Genomic DNA, 16,917 nt, shown 5'->3' with positions numbered 1-16,917 from the left:
CCACAAACCCTGGTCAGTGCTTCTTAAAGAAGACAAGGCAATACCACTCAGAGCTTCTGGCTGAATTCAGCGGTGAGCCCTTATTCTCAGTGTGTACAACTACAAGTTGGAACACGGTCCAGGAGGCCAAGTGTTTAATGTGGATGCCTTGAGCCACCTCCCACTGGGAGATACTCAACTGGCAGTCCCTCCCCTGGAAGTGTCCATCTGGTTTTAAACTTTCTGGGTACCTTTCCGGTCATTGCTGACAATATCTGACTGTGGACACAAAAAGATTCTGTCCTGGCAAAACTAAAACAACTGGTGGTGTTTGGGGAAACAGAAGGGCCATCACAACCAGGATTGAAACCTTTTTAGACCCTGTGAGACAAGATTACTGTAGAGGACAGCATATTACTGTGGGGAACAAGAGTGATTGTCTCGAGTAAAGATATCACCAGATACTGACAAAACTCTACTAGGGTTGGTTGGTAAGACATTATGTCTGGTGGCCAGGATTAGATGCTGACATAGCTGTGTTGATGGGGAAGTGTCCAAAATGCCAGTAAAGACAAAAGTTGCCATTGGTGACATTTAAAGGAATCGCTGGGTAAACCTTGAACTTGGTTACATGTTGATTATGCTGGTCCTTTCATGGGTGGAAGTGTTCCTAGTTGTTGTGGACACTCATTCAAAGTGATTGGACATTTGTAGAGTTCATTTGGCAAACTCAGGGACAGTTGAAAGCTGTGAGTATAGTTTATGATACACAGACTCCCGGAAGTATTGGTCACAGACAATGTTATCAGCAGGGAATTCGAGTATTTCCTAAAGTTGACTGGCATTTGGTATGTAAGGACAGTTCCATACCATCCATTGTCCAGTAGTCTGGCAGAAAGAGCAGTCCAAACATTGAATGCAGGCTTAAGGCAACAGCCTGCAGATTCCCTTGATATCAAATTGTCCCGGTTCCTGTTTGATTATAGGACCACCTCTCGGGCAACTAAAGGGATTGTTCCAGCAGAGTTGCTGATAGGGAGAAGACTGTGCACCAGGTTAAACCTGATATTCCTGGATCTGGAGATTAGAGGGTGAAATGGTAGTGGGTTTGCTAATGCTAGCCACATGTTTCCTCTAAGTGAGAGAGACAGCTTACTTCAGGGAATGAAATTTTGTGCTGGAATCACAGAAAAGGTGGATTGACTATGAGATCCTTGATTGGTTTTGTTAACCTGAGCCAATCAGGAAGCCCTGGCTGACATATAAACAGGGGATTAAAAATAAGCACTACCGTAGTTAGGCGGTGGAGTTTTTAAAAGGAAAAGAACAGGAGTGTCAGACATCTTGTTTCAAAAAAATAAAGAAAAGAAAAAAAATGGAGTGTTGTAAAGGAAAAAGGGGATTCAGAGAGATCTTGAATTCAGGGACTGACAACAAGCTGGCTGGTTACAGCCAATGTATTGTACACTGTAAATAAAGGGTGACTTAGTGATGGGATACCAGGCTCTCTGCAGATATTTTACACCAATTATACTATAAAAGAGGGGAATGCTTATTGGTTGGCAAATGAACACTTGTGTTGCCATGGAAAATGCACCAGTTACTGATGGCTGACAGTTAACGACCAAGCTTTGTTTAAATTTTAAACAAGGTTGCTGGAATTTAATTAATCAAGAAATTGCACTGAACAATGAATCAGAGAACTGTTGAATAATTAATAATAGTAATTGATTCTGCAATTGAACCACTTTTGCTACATAATAGTATGTATAGCATTATGCTGACAACTAATTTAGCATTGTCAGTCAAGCTTTCAATAGGGTGCATGGAAACTACATACATTTATACACCTGGCAATTGTTCTTTGCAGAGAGAAATAACATTTTCAGCATACCATTTGATTCAACCCAACAAACTACATGACAGTTATTGTCTGTTTTGTTCACCAGTTCTGTGTCTTGGCCAATCAGAGTCAACATGCCTAATCTAAAGTCTGAATAAAACTTGGTAGTTCACATTCAGTCATCACTAATTTCATTCTCCATGAAACACTTTGACCAGTCCGAACTCACTTGTCAACAAATCAGCACTCTCCTTTCATTCAGTATAGAGGTTGTTTTCCTTTTACTTTGGTATTTTTTGTGAATTATCCTGAGAAGTCATCACAAAATCACTTGTGTCTTTTCTCAGGAATACAGAACAACCTCAGTTATCCGAACATCAATTATCTGAATTTCAGATTATCTGAACAAGATCTCAAGGTCCCTGTAATACAGATCCCATTTAAGAATTTCACTAACTCACAATGAATCAAACATTTCAATGGTGGACTAACAGTAAAATATTCGGCTGCCCCCACAAGTTTCTGATGAAGTTTTTTTCTTGATGCCTGAAATCATTTCAATCTCCCTCCCCTCACCCCATGTTATCATTTTCAACTAGATCTGAAGATATTTGGCTTCTTGTTTTTCAGAGCTCTGGTAGTTGGTTAAACCAGGTGGTGCATTGGGAAAAGTGAAGTTTTGCTCTTGCCATTTTCACATCCGTTAGAGCTATCTCTCGAATCTTCCAACATACTCCCTCCCCTGTTCCAAAGTTGAGGAAAACAAAAGCTTGTTATTTTTGGTAATGCAATTTCAATGACTCCCTCTCCATGGCTCAATTTCCACTTCACTCCCTGGTGTTGCAATCGCTGTAAACTGAGTCTAAGTATTTACAGAGCAAATTGTAGTGAGTTAGCACATGTGAAAATAAACAGGACGAAATATTGGGAGGAAACATGAGTAAAACATTACCCCCATAAAAAAAATTGATGAGAGGACATAAACTGAAGTCAACAAAAAATCTTCCCTCTCTCTCGTATTCCCCCTGTATTTTGCACCCCTCTCTCTTTTAAGGCTCGAAGGTCACCGAGGAGGGAGGGACAACACTTGGTTAGTCTGAATGGCAGGACAACATCGAACAGAAAAATATCAGCTGATGTCAGGTTCCGCGATAAAACAAAGGAAAATGGCAGCAAAACGTTTCACAGACTTCAGTCACACTCTAGCCAAAAAGTTATTTTATTTGTAAAATATTATGAAATTTTAAGCAATATCCATGTTTGTACACATTTTATCGATTGAATGAAATAAAAACTCTGTAAACATGCTTTTTTTAACATAATTTTGTTCAGTTTGGCTCCCTTCACGATCAGATCAGTTTTCTGAACAATCAGTAATCCAAACAAAATACTCCCTTCCCGTCTCGTTCAGATAATCGAGGTTGTTCTGTATTACCAATTCTTTCAACTTGGATGCTTTATGTTAATTCTTGCAAATTGATCTCCCATATTTTGTATTATTGATGAATTCACAAAAATAGATATTTAAATGAAAACTTCACTTAAAAATAATACAACATCAATACTGATTTTCCAGGAATCATTATTCTTATAACAAGGAAATCCTTCAGTTTTAAATAGATTCCTGAAAACCCCTATAAAAATTAAATGCACATTAAATCTCATCTCTCTATATTCTTTACCGCTATACATTATAAATTTTAATGCCTTCCCTTTACAGACATTTCTAGTGAGCTTTATAAGAAGTGTAGTGCTTTTTGCCCTCTTCTGTCAGGATGTTGAATATCATGAGTATCTGTAAATAGAAACTCCAAAAATCTTGGTCAGTAAGACTTAAAGTTACATTATGCATCAGAGGCTGTAGGAAGAATTCAACCATTAGTGAATCAACCAACAATCAGGCTTGGCTCCTCCTTTACCATGTGACACTCGTGCTCTACACCCCCAGACATCTAACACTGGGTTACTGTTCTATCCACACTGCAACACTTGAGCTCTGCTTCAATCTCCTCTCCCCATTTATTTTGAGTGTTAAATGGAAATTTGTGCTGAGCCACGGAGACTTAAAACTACTGCAAGTTGGTTTCTCCTGCAGGATTTCATTAAACTAACATTAATTTAGATAAACAAAGTAAAGTTGCGACATCTTAATTACAAAAAAACAACTGTGCAAGGCTGGGGCTAGGATTTTAGAGTTGAATTGCTACTTACATTAATATATCAGGTAATATTCAACAATTCAAGTGGAAAGTAAAATTTGCAGCTGAAGATGAGTACAAGTATCTCCGTAAGACCATAAGACATAGGAGCAGAAATCAGGCCATTCAGCCCATCGACTCTGCTCCACCATTCGATCATGGATGATAAGTTTCTCAACCCCATTCTCCTGTTCTTTCCTCGAAATCCTTGATTCCTTTGATACTCAAGAACCCATCTATTTCTGTTTTAAATATACTCAATAACCTGGCATCGACAGCTTTCTATGGCAATGAATTCCACAGATTCACCACACTCTGGCTAAAGAAGTTTCTCCTCATCTCTGTTCTCCCTTTACTCTAATGATGTGCCCTTGGGTCTTTGTCTCTCCTGCCAATGGAAACACCTTCCCAACATCCACTTTGTCCAGACCATTCAGTATTCTGTAAGTTTCAATCAGATTCTCCCCTCATCCTTCTTAACTCAATTGAATAAAATGCCAGAGTCCTCAAACATTCCTCATATGTTAAGCCTTTCATTCCTGGCATCATTCTCTGGACCCACTGGACCAGCTGGTCTCAATGCACCACAACTGTTTATCATTAAACTATAACAGATTTAAGGCAAATAAGAAATTCATGCCTTTACACATGATAAAATCAGATTACTAACGAACTTATTGAGACGTGCTTTAATGTATTGACAACTTATACTGACTTTGTGGTCCTTGTTTAGTTGGTATATTGGTCCAAGAGGTTTTACTTCTGTGGTTTAATTTGATCCTTAACGTTAAGTGAAATAAAAACAAAGATCTTCAGATGGCGGAAATTTGAAAAGAAAGCAGGAAGTGCTGGAGGTCTGACAGCATCTGTAGAGAGAGAAACAAAGCATTTATTTACATATAAATACCACCTTTTACAGTTCTGCATGTTTTTCTTCCTACAAATGCTGCTAGTTCTGCTGGGTTTCTCCAATACTTTCTATTTTTATTTAAGGAACAGATATTCCTGGTTACAACCAGGACATGGTTCTAATCTCTGTCATGAAGGCAGCCTGTCATATTTGGTGCTCAATTTGAGTACTTCTAAAAAAATATCTTTCAGTTGGCTTCTCTGGGGAGCAATGTCCGTGTCATTCCCCGCTTTTGCCAACCCTTTATCCTTTGTCTTCCTTAAACTCCATTTCTTTACCTGTTCTGATAGCACCTTTTTCTAAATGTTTATCTTTTTTCTTAAGCACATGTGAACTGTCTTGGGCATTTTCTGACTGCATTAAAGGCAATATATAAACACAATTTGGATCTTTTTGGCAGATTGAGGTTTGAATCACAGAATGCTCCTGTGCAAAAGACACTACCTGGGAGGGCATTACACGGGGGAAACCTCAGAATCTTTAAAAAGTACATGGATGAGTATTTGAAATGTCATGACTTTCAAGCCTATTAGCCAACAGTTGGAAAGTAGGATTATTGTAGATAGGTTAGTGCAGACTCCATGAACTGAAGTGCTATATGACCCCATGACTCATTTTGCTTGCATCATCCTTTGAGCTATTTTTGCCCTCAATCATCTTTCACCACCTTGTCAGGTAGTGTATAGCAGATTATGACCCAAAATAGTTCTTCAAGTTACCTAGGGTCCTTTTGCCAATCTCAACGCATTTTTGTCCCTGGAATACCAACCCTTCTGCTATAATGAATAAGGTATAGTTCATCCTATTCATAATGTAGAAACCATTTTAAGTTTTGAACACCCCAATCAAATTTTATAATCTTCCTTGTTTCAAGGAGAACAACTCCAGCTTTGACATGACTTACATTAATTATTGAGTTTTTTAATGAGGAAAATAAACCAAATAATTGTCAATTTAATATTGTAGATTAGCATTTTTGAAAATACTGTTTTTGCTTTCTCATAACTGTTTAAAATTTGAATAAAATCCATTTTGTAACCACAAGATGTCGACATATGAATACGCTTGCCCCATATAATGAGGGATTCCATGTGTAAAGAAGGATTTTAACCGTAGCATCTTATCTTTTGGTTTAAATGTAAATGAACCTAATATGAGATGACTTTGAAATGCAGAAGGTTGATTGCCTTTCATTGTATCCATTGCAGGAATTTTTTAAAGAATGGGTAAATCAAGGCACTGGGAAAGCTTGCTTCATGAAGAAAATAACTGCACATACTGTAAAGTTTGTCAAAAACATGAAAGTCAATACAGACGAATCTTTCGAAGCTGGCTTTCTATCCTGTGATTCTTTTGCAATGGCAGCTGCCATTGATGAGAGTGTTGTCACAGAATATATACATTATGGAGTCAGTGTGGAGTTACAAGGATCGGTGACCAGAGGGATGATGATTGTGGATACACTGAACCAGCTGGGAAAACAAAATCAAGCTTTTATTATGACCAAATGTGATGTTGAGAAGTTCAAGCAACTCATGATGTCTGCTCTTAAGTAACAGGTTTAATAGTGCTAGCACAAGGAAAATTGAAGGCAAACATCAGTAAACTGTCTAGAGAGCATAATGCTCATTTCATTTGGTAGGATGCTTCCTCTTAAGTTTCTTCTTTTACTGATTTTGATTTAGGTCGCTCCTGTTCCTCTTTCTCTCGAAGGAATTGGTTGGGGATTCTGTGGGTCTTTGACTTCTACTTTTAAGCTGTTTTAGTCCATGTCAAAGTGCAGATGTGAATATTGGCAAGTGATTGCTCACGTTGGTATCGCAGCCAATTCTGATTCTACCCTTGAGCAACTTCAACACACACACACAAGTGCCACTGAACAGTTAACAGATGCAGTAAAATTCATTGAATTTCTTTTCTTTTATAAGTGTTAATTGTAATTGTTCAACTGCAAGATCAACAATTTCTATTCAGACTAGAACCAACTTTCTTATTGGTTCAGGTAGATTGTAGCAAAACAACAAAAAAAACATGCATTCATGCAAATAAACATGGCAATCCATAGTTACATAATAAAACAAAATAAATTGATATTGAGCCAAGAAAGGATATTTTGAAATGTGACAAGAAGCTTGGCTAAAAGAGTAAATTTTACACTTTATCTTAAAATTGAACAAAGTGCTGAACCATGGAGAGTTTTAGGGTTGGACTGTTGCACCAATAATTTAAAACAAAATTTGAAAGTTTTTTTTCAAAATGTATGGATTATAGTCAACACGAACATGATTCAGGAAATATGGGATTTTATTGAGTTAAAAAGTTTTGAGTTATGTTCTGAACAAGGGGCCAAATCAATACAGAGTGGTATAAGTTGTCTATTAGGTTTTTGGCAAGGTAATGCATATGAGAACTATATTTAAAAAGAAAAATGTTTGGTACAGAATGGCATAAAGCAGCATAGTTATAGAGTTGATTGCTTCAAGAATAGCTTAAATTTAAGAAGAGCTGGAATTGTTAACAAGAATCAGTGCTGGATCCACCTTTGTTCTCGGTATATGAATAGCCGATTTGGACTTGGAAATAGGACAATCAATCTCCTCAGTCATAACTGGAGAATTACTTGCATTGGCTTCTTATTCCATTCTCACACCATTGTTTCTGGAATCCCCAAGAGTTTTTTTTATCTTTGCCCCTCCCCTCCTGTTTCTCAACTGCATGTATCTCTCAGCAACATCATCTGATAACGCAATGTCAGGATCAATGTGAATGATGGCACTACTAAACTTTACCTCACTACTACATATACCTCCACTGTCCCTAATTTGTCAGATTGATTGTCTTTTATCAGTACAATATGAACTGAAATTCCGTCAAATTAATATTAGGAAGACCCAACACCATTCTCCTCAATTCTCATGACAATCTCTGATCCTGGTATGGACCCAAAACATTTCTCTAGCTACTACCTGAGGCTGAACCAGATCACTTGTAAACTACATTAAAAGCAAATACTGTGGGTGCTGGAGATCTGAAATAAAAACAGAAAGTACTGGAGAAACGCAGAAAGTTTGACAGCATCAGTGGGGAGAGTGACGAGAGTTATGTTTTGAGTTCAATTAATCTTCTTCAAAACCGTTACCTCCATGTTGTGCTTAACACTGAGAGAAACTTCTGACAACATATCCCTTTTAACACTTGTGTCAAAGCAATGCCTAAATACACTCTCTCCTGTCAGTTGGTGTTGAAACCATCTTTGTTATCTCTAGATGTAATTATAGCAATGTTCTTCTGACTAGCCTCTAATCTTCTATTCTACATAGAATTAAATGCATCTGTAATTCTGGTTCTATTTACCATTTACTTCTGTGTTCATTGATTCACACTGGCTGGTAGTCCAGTAATGTTTCCAATTTTAAAATTCTTAACCTTGTTATCAAATTCCTCTCTATCCCAACTTATCTCTTCAGCCTTACAACCATCAAAGTCTCTGTGCTGTTCCACTTTTGGCATGTCAAGCAGCTCTGATTTTAATTGACCCAAAAGTATTGGTTAAGCAGAGCCGTGTCGAGGATCTATGTTTTGAAATTCTCTCCATAGAATTCTCTGGTTCTCTACTTCTCAGCCTCTTTATCTCTCCTCTTCTCATTTAAGCTGCTTGATAAAAATCTAAATTGAATTATTACAAGCTTTGGTTGCGCATGATCAGATTTTATTTGACAACACTCCTATGAAGCAAGTTGGGAAATATTATTGTGTTAAAGGTCCAAACAAATGCAAGCAGTTATTATTCTTATGGAAATTTGCTGTGAAACCTAAGTAAGAATTCTGCTAGCCAGAGGCTCAAAAAGGAATATACTTGGCTGTAGAAGCAACATGGTAAGAGATGAGATGGGGAGAAAAGACAAAGTAAGTTCATTTCCTCCTACAAATTTAAATACAGTCTATGAATTATTTTCTGCCTATTGTGAATGATACCTGAGCAGCAATGCATTTGATATCTATGTTATCATTAACTATTGCAATGCAGGCACATCTGATTGGAAAATAGTTAAAAGATAAAAGAACTTCTGATTGGAAAATAGTTAAAAGATAAAAGAACTTCTGATTGGAAAATAGTTCTCAAAAAGATCAACATGTATATATGATTTTATATTTATGCCTAAATGTTGATATTCCTTGATGAAAGGTTTATTGTCTGTTTCTTCATTTTTGCAATTTTCATCTCAATAAATTACTGAACAAATTTGCCCTCTAGTACTTGTACGTTATTGCCTTCACTTCGAAGTCATTTTTGTTGTTTTCCTTTTCCATGCAACATTTATATGGTCTGATGTTCTTAAGATTCTTAATTTCACTTCTTGTCCTTTAGTGTTGTATTCTCCCACTAATTGACTATATGGTAAAGTTAATGAAGGAGAAAGACTCTCGTGTATACTGTCCTTTGGCATTCATCAATATTATCAATTAAACTCCCTGATGTTATGATGATAATGTCTTGAGAACTGTGCTGTGACTTGACTCAATACAACAGATCCTTACAGTGATGTGCACTATGTCCACACAAGCATTAATGTTCCTCTAAATTGTCTCCAATGTTGAGGAGTAAGAATTCTACTCACCAAAAACAAAACCTCATGGACAGCAAAAGAGAAAAGTGAATATGCTTGAGGATCCTAAAAAGAGGTCGTGGACCTCAGGGGTTGGGGACCCCAAGGAGTCAGGGATTCCAACCAACAGGTCGGAGACCTGAGCACAGAGTCGGGGACTCTGATTCGGTCAGATTGGCACTGTCTAAATTGATTCCTATATTGTTCTGTGAAAGATGAAACGAAGAAATATTGCGATTTATTATAATGAAACTGTCAGGTTTTAGAATATCGAGAATATTTTGCAGAAATAATTAGTCTTGTTGCTTGTTGTCGGGTTTTTGATTAGTGAAAGTTTTACGTTGAGATTATCTTCTCTGTTGTATCTGTTCGGCTTGGCTTGTCTTGGTTTGCTGCTTTGTCTTGTTTGTTCTGTTTGTTTTGGTGTTTGTTCTTTGTTTATGAAATATACGGGGTGGTTGCTGCTTTTGTCATGTTAAAAAAAAGAAAGTTGGCCAGTGATACAATTCTCGCAGACTTGCATAAGCAGCTATGTGCCAGAGCTAAGATTTATGAGGGCAGAACTCCCTAACTTTGACTTCTGGAGTGTGTGTGTGTGCGAGACAGAGAGGTGGAGGGGGGAGAGAGAGAGAGCAAGATAGAGCGAGAGAGAGGGATAGAGAGAGATAAAATCAGAGCTGATTCCCTGCAGCTTGCAGAAGTTTTAACCCCTTCAGATTCGGTTTGGATGCACATTTGCTTGTTGGTGATTAAATGTTGTGTTTCATTGCCTGGAGCTCAAGGTCTGGGACTGTTTTGGATTTGATTTACATTTTGGGAATTTAACATGATTTCTTTTAAGGTTAAGGATCCTTGGTGATTATGAAATTAAATATTAACCCCTGTTCTTCTTACAGACCATGACTGCCCTACTGTCAGTTTCCAACTAATCACTTTTATGCATACATGAAAGCTAATCTTATTCAATTGCAAATCAGTTTAATACGGAGGAAGACAACACTATAATCTTTTTTAAAAAAGTATTCTCCCTTGATTCTGCACCATTTGACATCAGTATAAACTTGCTCTCAAATTTCCCATAATTTTATGCTACTGCCAAAGATCATTTTCACCCCTCTCACCCCTATATGTTGTACAAATGAAAGAATTGACTAAAGGAAGTAAAGCAGTAGCACTAAACCTGGGCCTCAAGTGTAAAATCATTCTGTTCCAGGATGAGAGCAGGTCTCTGTTCAATTTTAGTTATAATCTAAGCCTAACATTAAAGAAAATCACTTCTGACTTTAACATTTGCTCATTGAGTGGCGGAATTGCATGAACTCCGTTTAATTTAGTTACATTTTGTAAAACTGGCAGTATAATGATAGATCCAAAATATCCCAAACCAACAGCATTATTGGCCTTGAAGATGTGTAACTGATACAGTTTCCAAAGCAATAGGCAGGTGGATGCAGCTGCCAAGCAGGTAGCCTTACACCCCAAGCTTCTGGTCCCATTGAGACCCCAGCAAAACCCAGATAGAGACAATATGGGGATAGGTATGCCAGGCCTGGGTAAGGTACAGAAATCACAAAGAAAGCCCCCTGCTGAAGAGCACAAACTATGGCCTCAAATAGGGTACTCCCTTGATAGCTGAAAATGTGTTGCTGGAAAAGTGCAGCAGGTCAGGCAGCATCCAAGGAGCAGGAGAATCGACGTTTCGGGCATGAGCCCTTCTTCAGGAATGAGGAAAGTGTGTCCAGCAGGCTAAGATAAAAGGTAGGGAGGAGGGACTTGGGGGAGGGGCATTGGAAATGCGATAGGTGGAAGGAGGTCAAGGTGAGGGTGATAGGCCGGAGTGGGGGTGGGGCCAGAGATGTCAGGAAGAAGATTGCAGGTTAGGAAGGCGGTGCTGAGTTTGAGGGATTTGACTGAGACAAGGTGGGGGGAGGGGAAATGAGGAAACTGGAGAAATCTGAGTTCATCCCTTGAGGTTGGAGAGTTCCTAGGCGGAAGATGAGGCACTCTTCCTCCAACCGTTGTGTTGTTATGGTCTGGCGATGGAGGAGTCCAAGGACCTGCATGTCCTTGGTGGAGTGGGAGGGGGAGTTGAAGTGTTGAGCTACGGGGTGGTTGGGTTGGTTGGTCCGGGTGTCCCAGAGGTGTTCTCTGAAACGTTCCGCAAGTAGGCGGCCTGTCTCCCCAATATAGCGGAGGCCACATCGGGTGCAGCGGATGCAATAGATGACGTGTGTGGAGGTGCAAGTGAATTTGTGGCGGATATGGAAGTATCCCTTGGGGCCTTGGAGGGAAGTAAGGGGGGAGGTGTGGGCACAAGTTTTGCATTTCCTGCGTCTGCAGGGGAAGGTGCCGGGAGTGGAGGTTGGGTTGGTGGGGGGTGTGGACCTGACGAGGGAGTCACGGAGGGAATGGTCTTTTCGGAACGCTGATAGGGGAGGGAAGGGAAATATATCCCTGGTGGTGGGGTCCGTTTGGAGGTGGCGGAAATAATGGCGGATGATACGCTGCACATGGAGGTTGGTGGGGTGGTAGGTGAGGACCAGTGGGGTTCTGTCCTGGTGGTGGTTGGAGGGGCAGGGCTCAAGGGCGGAGGAGCGGGAAGTGGAAGAGATGCAGTGGAGGGCATCCGCTGCACCCGATGTGGCCTCCTCTATATTGGGGAGACAGGCCGCCTACTTGCAGAACGTTTCAGAGAACACCTCTGGGACACCCAGACCCACCAACCCAACCACCCCGTGGCTCAACACTTCAACTCCCCCTCCCACTCCACCAAGGACATGCAGGTCCTTGGACTCCTCCATCGCCAGACCATAGCAACACGACAGTTGGAGGAAGAGTGCCTCATCTTCCGCCTAGGAACCCTCCAACCTCAAGGGATGAACTCAGATTTCTCCAGTTTCCTCATTTCCCCTCTCCCCACCTTGTCTCAGTCAAATCCCTCAAACTCAGCACCGTCTTTCTAACCTGCAATCTTCTTCCTGACCTCTCCGCCCCCACCCCACTCCGGCCTATCACTCTCACCTTGACCTCCTTCCACCTATCGCATTTCCAACGCCCCTCCCCCAAGTCCCTCCTCCCTACCTTTTATCTTAGCCTGCTGGACACACTTTCCTCATTCCTGAAGAAGGGCTTATGCCCGAAACGTCGATTCTCCTGCTCCTTGGATGCTGCCAGACCTGCTGCGCTTTTCCAGCAACACATTTTCAGCTCTGATCTCCAGCATCTGCAGTCCTCACTTTCTCCTACTCCCTTGATACTCAAACCAAACTGTGGGTGACCCCTGCTGGACAAGTTTGTGTTCTTTCTTTGCTGCTGCCTATTTTAGTTGATTATGTGCATTTTGTACACACTTAGGCAAGGAGGGAATGGTTTATACTCTATTACAATGGACACGCCGAGGCCTCCAACCTCGATGGGAGGGGCCCTTCCAGGTTCTCCTCACCACCCCTACTGCTGGTAAGGTCGCTGGGCACCTCCGTCATTGCAAAGTCATTGGAAGAGCTCCTTGCAAGGGGGGAGAGACTGTGTACCATTTATGCTGAAAAGATGCCCTTGTGTGCCAAGAGACTGATTCATTCGATGCATGGAACATTACCAAGAATGACTGTCGTAATGGTCAACTGCATCAAAAAGATTGGACAATTCTTTTACAGAACAAGTCTCAATGGTCTTTACCCTGTCCAGGTTTTTTTTAGATTAGATTACTTACAGTGTGGAAACAGGCCCTTCGGCCCAACAAGTCCACACCGCCCCTCCAAAGCGCAACCCACCCATACCCTTACATCTACCCCTTACCTACACTATGGGCAATTTAGGATGGTCAATTCACCTGACCTGCACATCTTTGGACTGTGGGAGGAAACCGGAGCACCCGGAGGAAACCCACGCAGACACGGGGAGAAAGTGCAAACTCCACACAGTCAGTCGCCTGAGGCAGGAATTGAACCCGGGTCTCAGGCGCTGTGAGGCAGCAGTGCTAACCACTGTGCCACCGTGCCACCCAGGTGTTGTGTGGCAGTTTGTTTTCAGTTGTGCTATGGGCGGCCCTAGCAAGCCTTGCCCCTATTCCAGTAGGTCATGCTGCAAAAGAGAAAAAGGGGAAATGTTATCTTTCACTAACAATTTGTTTCTTCAAAGTCACAATAAAATATTTAGCCAGGATGAAGTGGTCTGTTACGCCCTTACATCAGCAAAAGACTCTTTGACCCCTTTCCCCATCCCAAAGCTCAACGAAAGAGTATGGAACTCTTCTAAGGTGTTTACCGGACATAATATTTCTTCTGACTATTACCTATCCCCACCTGCTAGTTGCTTATGGACTTCTTCTAATAAGTCTGGGGTAACCTATCCCAGTTGTTGCAACGGTAAGGGATGGGAGTGCACTTGCGTGAATGTGACAAAGACTATTCCCTACGCTATGATCAAATGTAACAGTCACTACTGCTCCCCTGTATGACCTCTCATCTCATGCATATGCTTAGAGGAGGAGTGTCTCTGTTATTGCTGGTACTCAGGCCCTTTGTGGAATGGGTAATGGCACCTGCCTTTACTATGAGCCCACTAACGGCACCTCCATCCTTACTCCTCTGGTTCACTCCCTCCCCACCTACGTCTGGGATTCTTCTGATGCCCTGTGACACATTAACAGCTTTCAATTCACAGGCCCTAACCACCTTCTATTCACCATGGATATGCAATCTCTTTACACCTCCATCCCACACCAAGACGGCTTGAAAGCTCTTCATTTCTTTCTCGAAAAGAGGCCCGAAAAATCTCCATCCTCCACCACTCTCCTCCACCTGGCTGAACTTGTTCTCTCTCTCAACTTCTCCTTCAACTCATCCCATTTTCTCCAAATCAAAGATGTAGCAATGGGTACCCGCATGGGTCCTAGCTATGCCTGCCTTTTCATGGGGTATGTGGAACATTTCTTGTTCCAGGCCTACCTGGGTCCCCTCCCACAACTGCTTTATCAGCACATCGATGACTATTTCGGTGCGGCTTCATGCTCTCGTCCTGACCTGGAAAAATTCATAAACTTTACTTCCAGTTTCCATCCCTCCATCACCTTCACCTGGTCTATCTCCGACAGTTGCCTTCCTTTCCTTGACCTTTCTGTCTCCATTTCTGGCAATAGTCTATCCACTAATATCCATTGCAAGCTCACTGACTCCCACAGCTATCTGGACTACAGCTCTTCTCACCCTATGTCCTGTAAGGACTCTATCTCTTTCTCTCAGCTCCTTCGCCTCTGCCGCATTTGTTCCGATGAGGCCACTTTCCAAAGTGGTGCTCTTAATATGTGCTCCTTCTTCTCCAACCGTAGCTTCCCACCTACAGTTGTTGACAGGGCTCTAGGCAGCATGCGGTTCATCTCCCGCACTACGACCATCACCCCCTCCCTTCCCTCCCAGAACAAGGATAGGGTCCCTCTTGTTCTCACCTTTCACCCCACCAGCTTTCACATACAAAGAATAATCCTCTGCCATTTTCGCCAACTCCAACACGACACCACCACTAAACATATCTTCCCTTCCCTCCCTCCTCTGCATTCCACAGAGATCGTTCCCTCCAGAACAACCTAGTCCACTCCTCCATCACACCTAACACCTCTCCCATCACACACGGCACCTTCCTATGCAATCGCAGAAGGTGCAACACCTGCCCCTTTACCTCTTCCATGTTCACCATCCAAGGCCCTCATTTCAGATAAAGCAGCGTTTCACTTGTACCTCTTTCAATTTGGTCTATTGCATTCATTGCTCCTAATGTGGTCTCCTCTATATTGGAGAGACAAAACACAGACTGGGTGGTCGCTTTGCTGAGCACCTTCGGTCTGTACGCAATCAGGTCCCGGACCTTCCCGTGGCTTGCCACTTTAACACATAATCCTGCTCCCATACCCACATGTCTGTCATTGGCCTGCTGCAATGTTCCAGTGAAGCTCAACACAAACTGGAGGAACAGCATCTCATCTTCCGACTAGGCACGTTACAGCCTGCCGGTCTCAATATTGAACTCAACAACTTCAAATAATTATCCCATCTCGACCCCTCTGTTTTCATTCTGCTCCGTAATTTTATTTCATTCATATTTAAAATTTAAAAAATTTTTTTTCACTGTTCTGTACCTCTTATTTCTTGATTCTCTCTCTTTCTCTTGCTCCCCACTCTCTCATCACCGTTTTCCTTTTCTCTTCCCCCTTTGCTACCCTACTCCCCTGTTTCCCATTTTGCATTTGCTTCACCCATCCCCCCCATCCCCCACATATTTTGTCACACAGCACTGGCTTCAGCATTGGTCATTCACAGCTCCTAATCTCCCTATAATCTCTCCATGCACTGTCATTATCACCTCTTTTTTGCTAGCTTTGTTTCTGGAGCCATTACTCACCTTTTCTCAGCCTGGTATAAATGCCTCCCTATTTCTCCCTTATTTTAGCTTTGACAAAGGGCCAGTTAGACTTGAAACGTCAGCTCTTTTCTCTCCTCACAGATGCTGCCAGACCTGCTGAGATTTTCCAGCATTTTCTCTTTTTGGTTTTAGAAATAACTAGACTAGATAAGACATTACTAGCCATCCTGACTGACCTTACAGTTGCAGGTGCAAAGGGAGATGAAGAAGCTTGAATGTGGAAAGTAAAGTTGGTTCCCAGGAAATATCATTGGTTAAGTTGTTGTCAATAATGTCATTTTATTAAATTTGATTGGTAAATGTCTGAATCGGCTCTATAACCATGGCTGTACTTCTTTTCAGAAAAAGGAATAAAAATGTCTTTGTCTTAAGCCACTTGCATAGCTTTCTCTTAGGAACACAGAAGTGTTTAACCTCGGTGTTGTTGGACAACCTGTGCCCGGCCATGATAATTAAAGTGTGAAATCTTGCAGAACCAGACTGAATTGCTAGTGTTTTTTTGATCCATCGTGGAACTGAGGGACCCCTCCCATGGGTTGAGCTCTTCAATAAGAAGGATATTATTAAGCTGGAGAGGGTTCAGAAGAGATTGACTAGAATGTTGGCAGGTATAGAAGGTTTAATTTATAAAGAAAGGCTGGAAAGGCTGGGACATTTTGACTGGAGCATAAGAAGTTGAGAGGTGACCTTACAGAAGATTATAAAATCATGAAAGGTATAGATAGGTTTAATGGTAGACGTTCTTTTCCTTAGGACTGGGGATTTCAAAATTAGTGGGCACATTTTTAAGGTGAGAGGAGAGAGACTTAAAAAAGACATGAGGGGCAATTTTTTTGCAAAGAGGGTGGTTTATGTGTGGAATGAATGTCCGGAGATGTGGGTACAGTTACAACACTTAAAAGACATTTGGAAAAGTACATGAATAGAAAGGTTGGAGGGATATTTGATTGATTTGATTTATTTGAT

General features: G+C 41.3%; 1 protein-coding gene across 1 annotated transcript in view; it reads left to right on the top strand.

Moving 5' to 3' along the window:
- LOC140480989 (inosine-uridine preferring nucleoside hydrolase-like) overlaps positions 1-6,486 on the top strand; it is a 28,367-nt gene extending 21,881 nt beyond the window's left edge. The window contains exon 5 of the mRNA XM_072576599.1: positions 6,139-6,486. Within this exon, the coding sequence (XP_072432700.1) occupies positions 6,139-6,486 (348 nt within the window). The remainder of the gene's footprint in view (positions 1-6,138) is intronic.
- The last annotated feature ends 10,431 nt before the right edge of the window (positions 6,487-16,917 follow it).

Source organism: Chiloscyllium punctatum, chromosome 9, assembly GCF_047496795.1.
Source record: "Chiloscyllium punctatum isolate Juve2018m chromosome 9, sChiPun1.3, whole genome shotgun sequence".
Lineage (NCBI taxonomy): Eukaryota > Metazoa > Chordata > Chondrichthyes > Orectolobiformes > Hemiscylliidae > Chiloscyllium > Chiloscyllium punctatum.
This window is presented reverse-complemented; position numbering and strand designations above follow the sequence as displayed.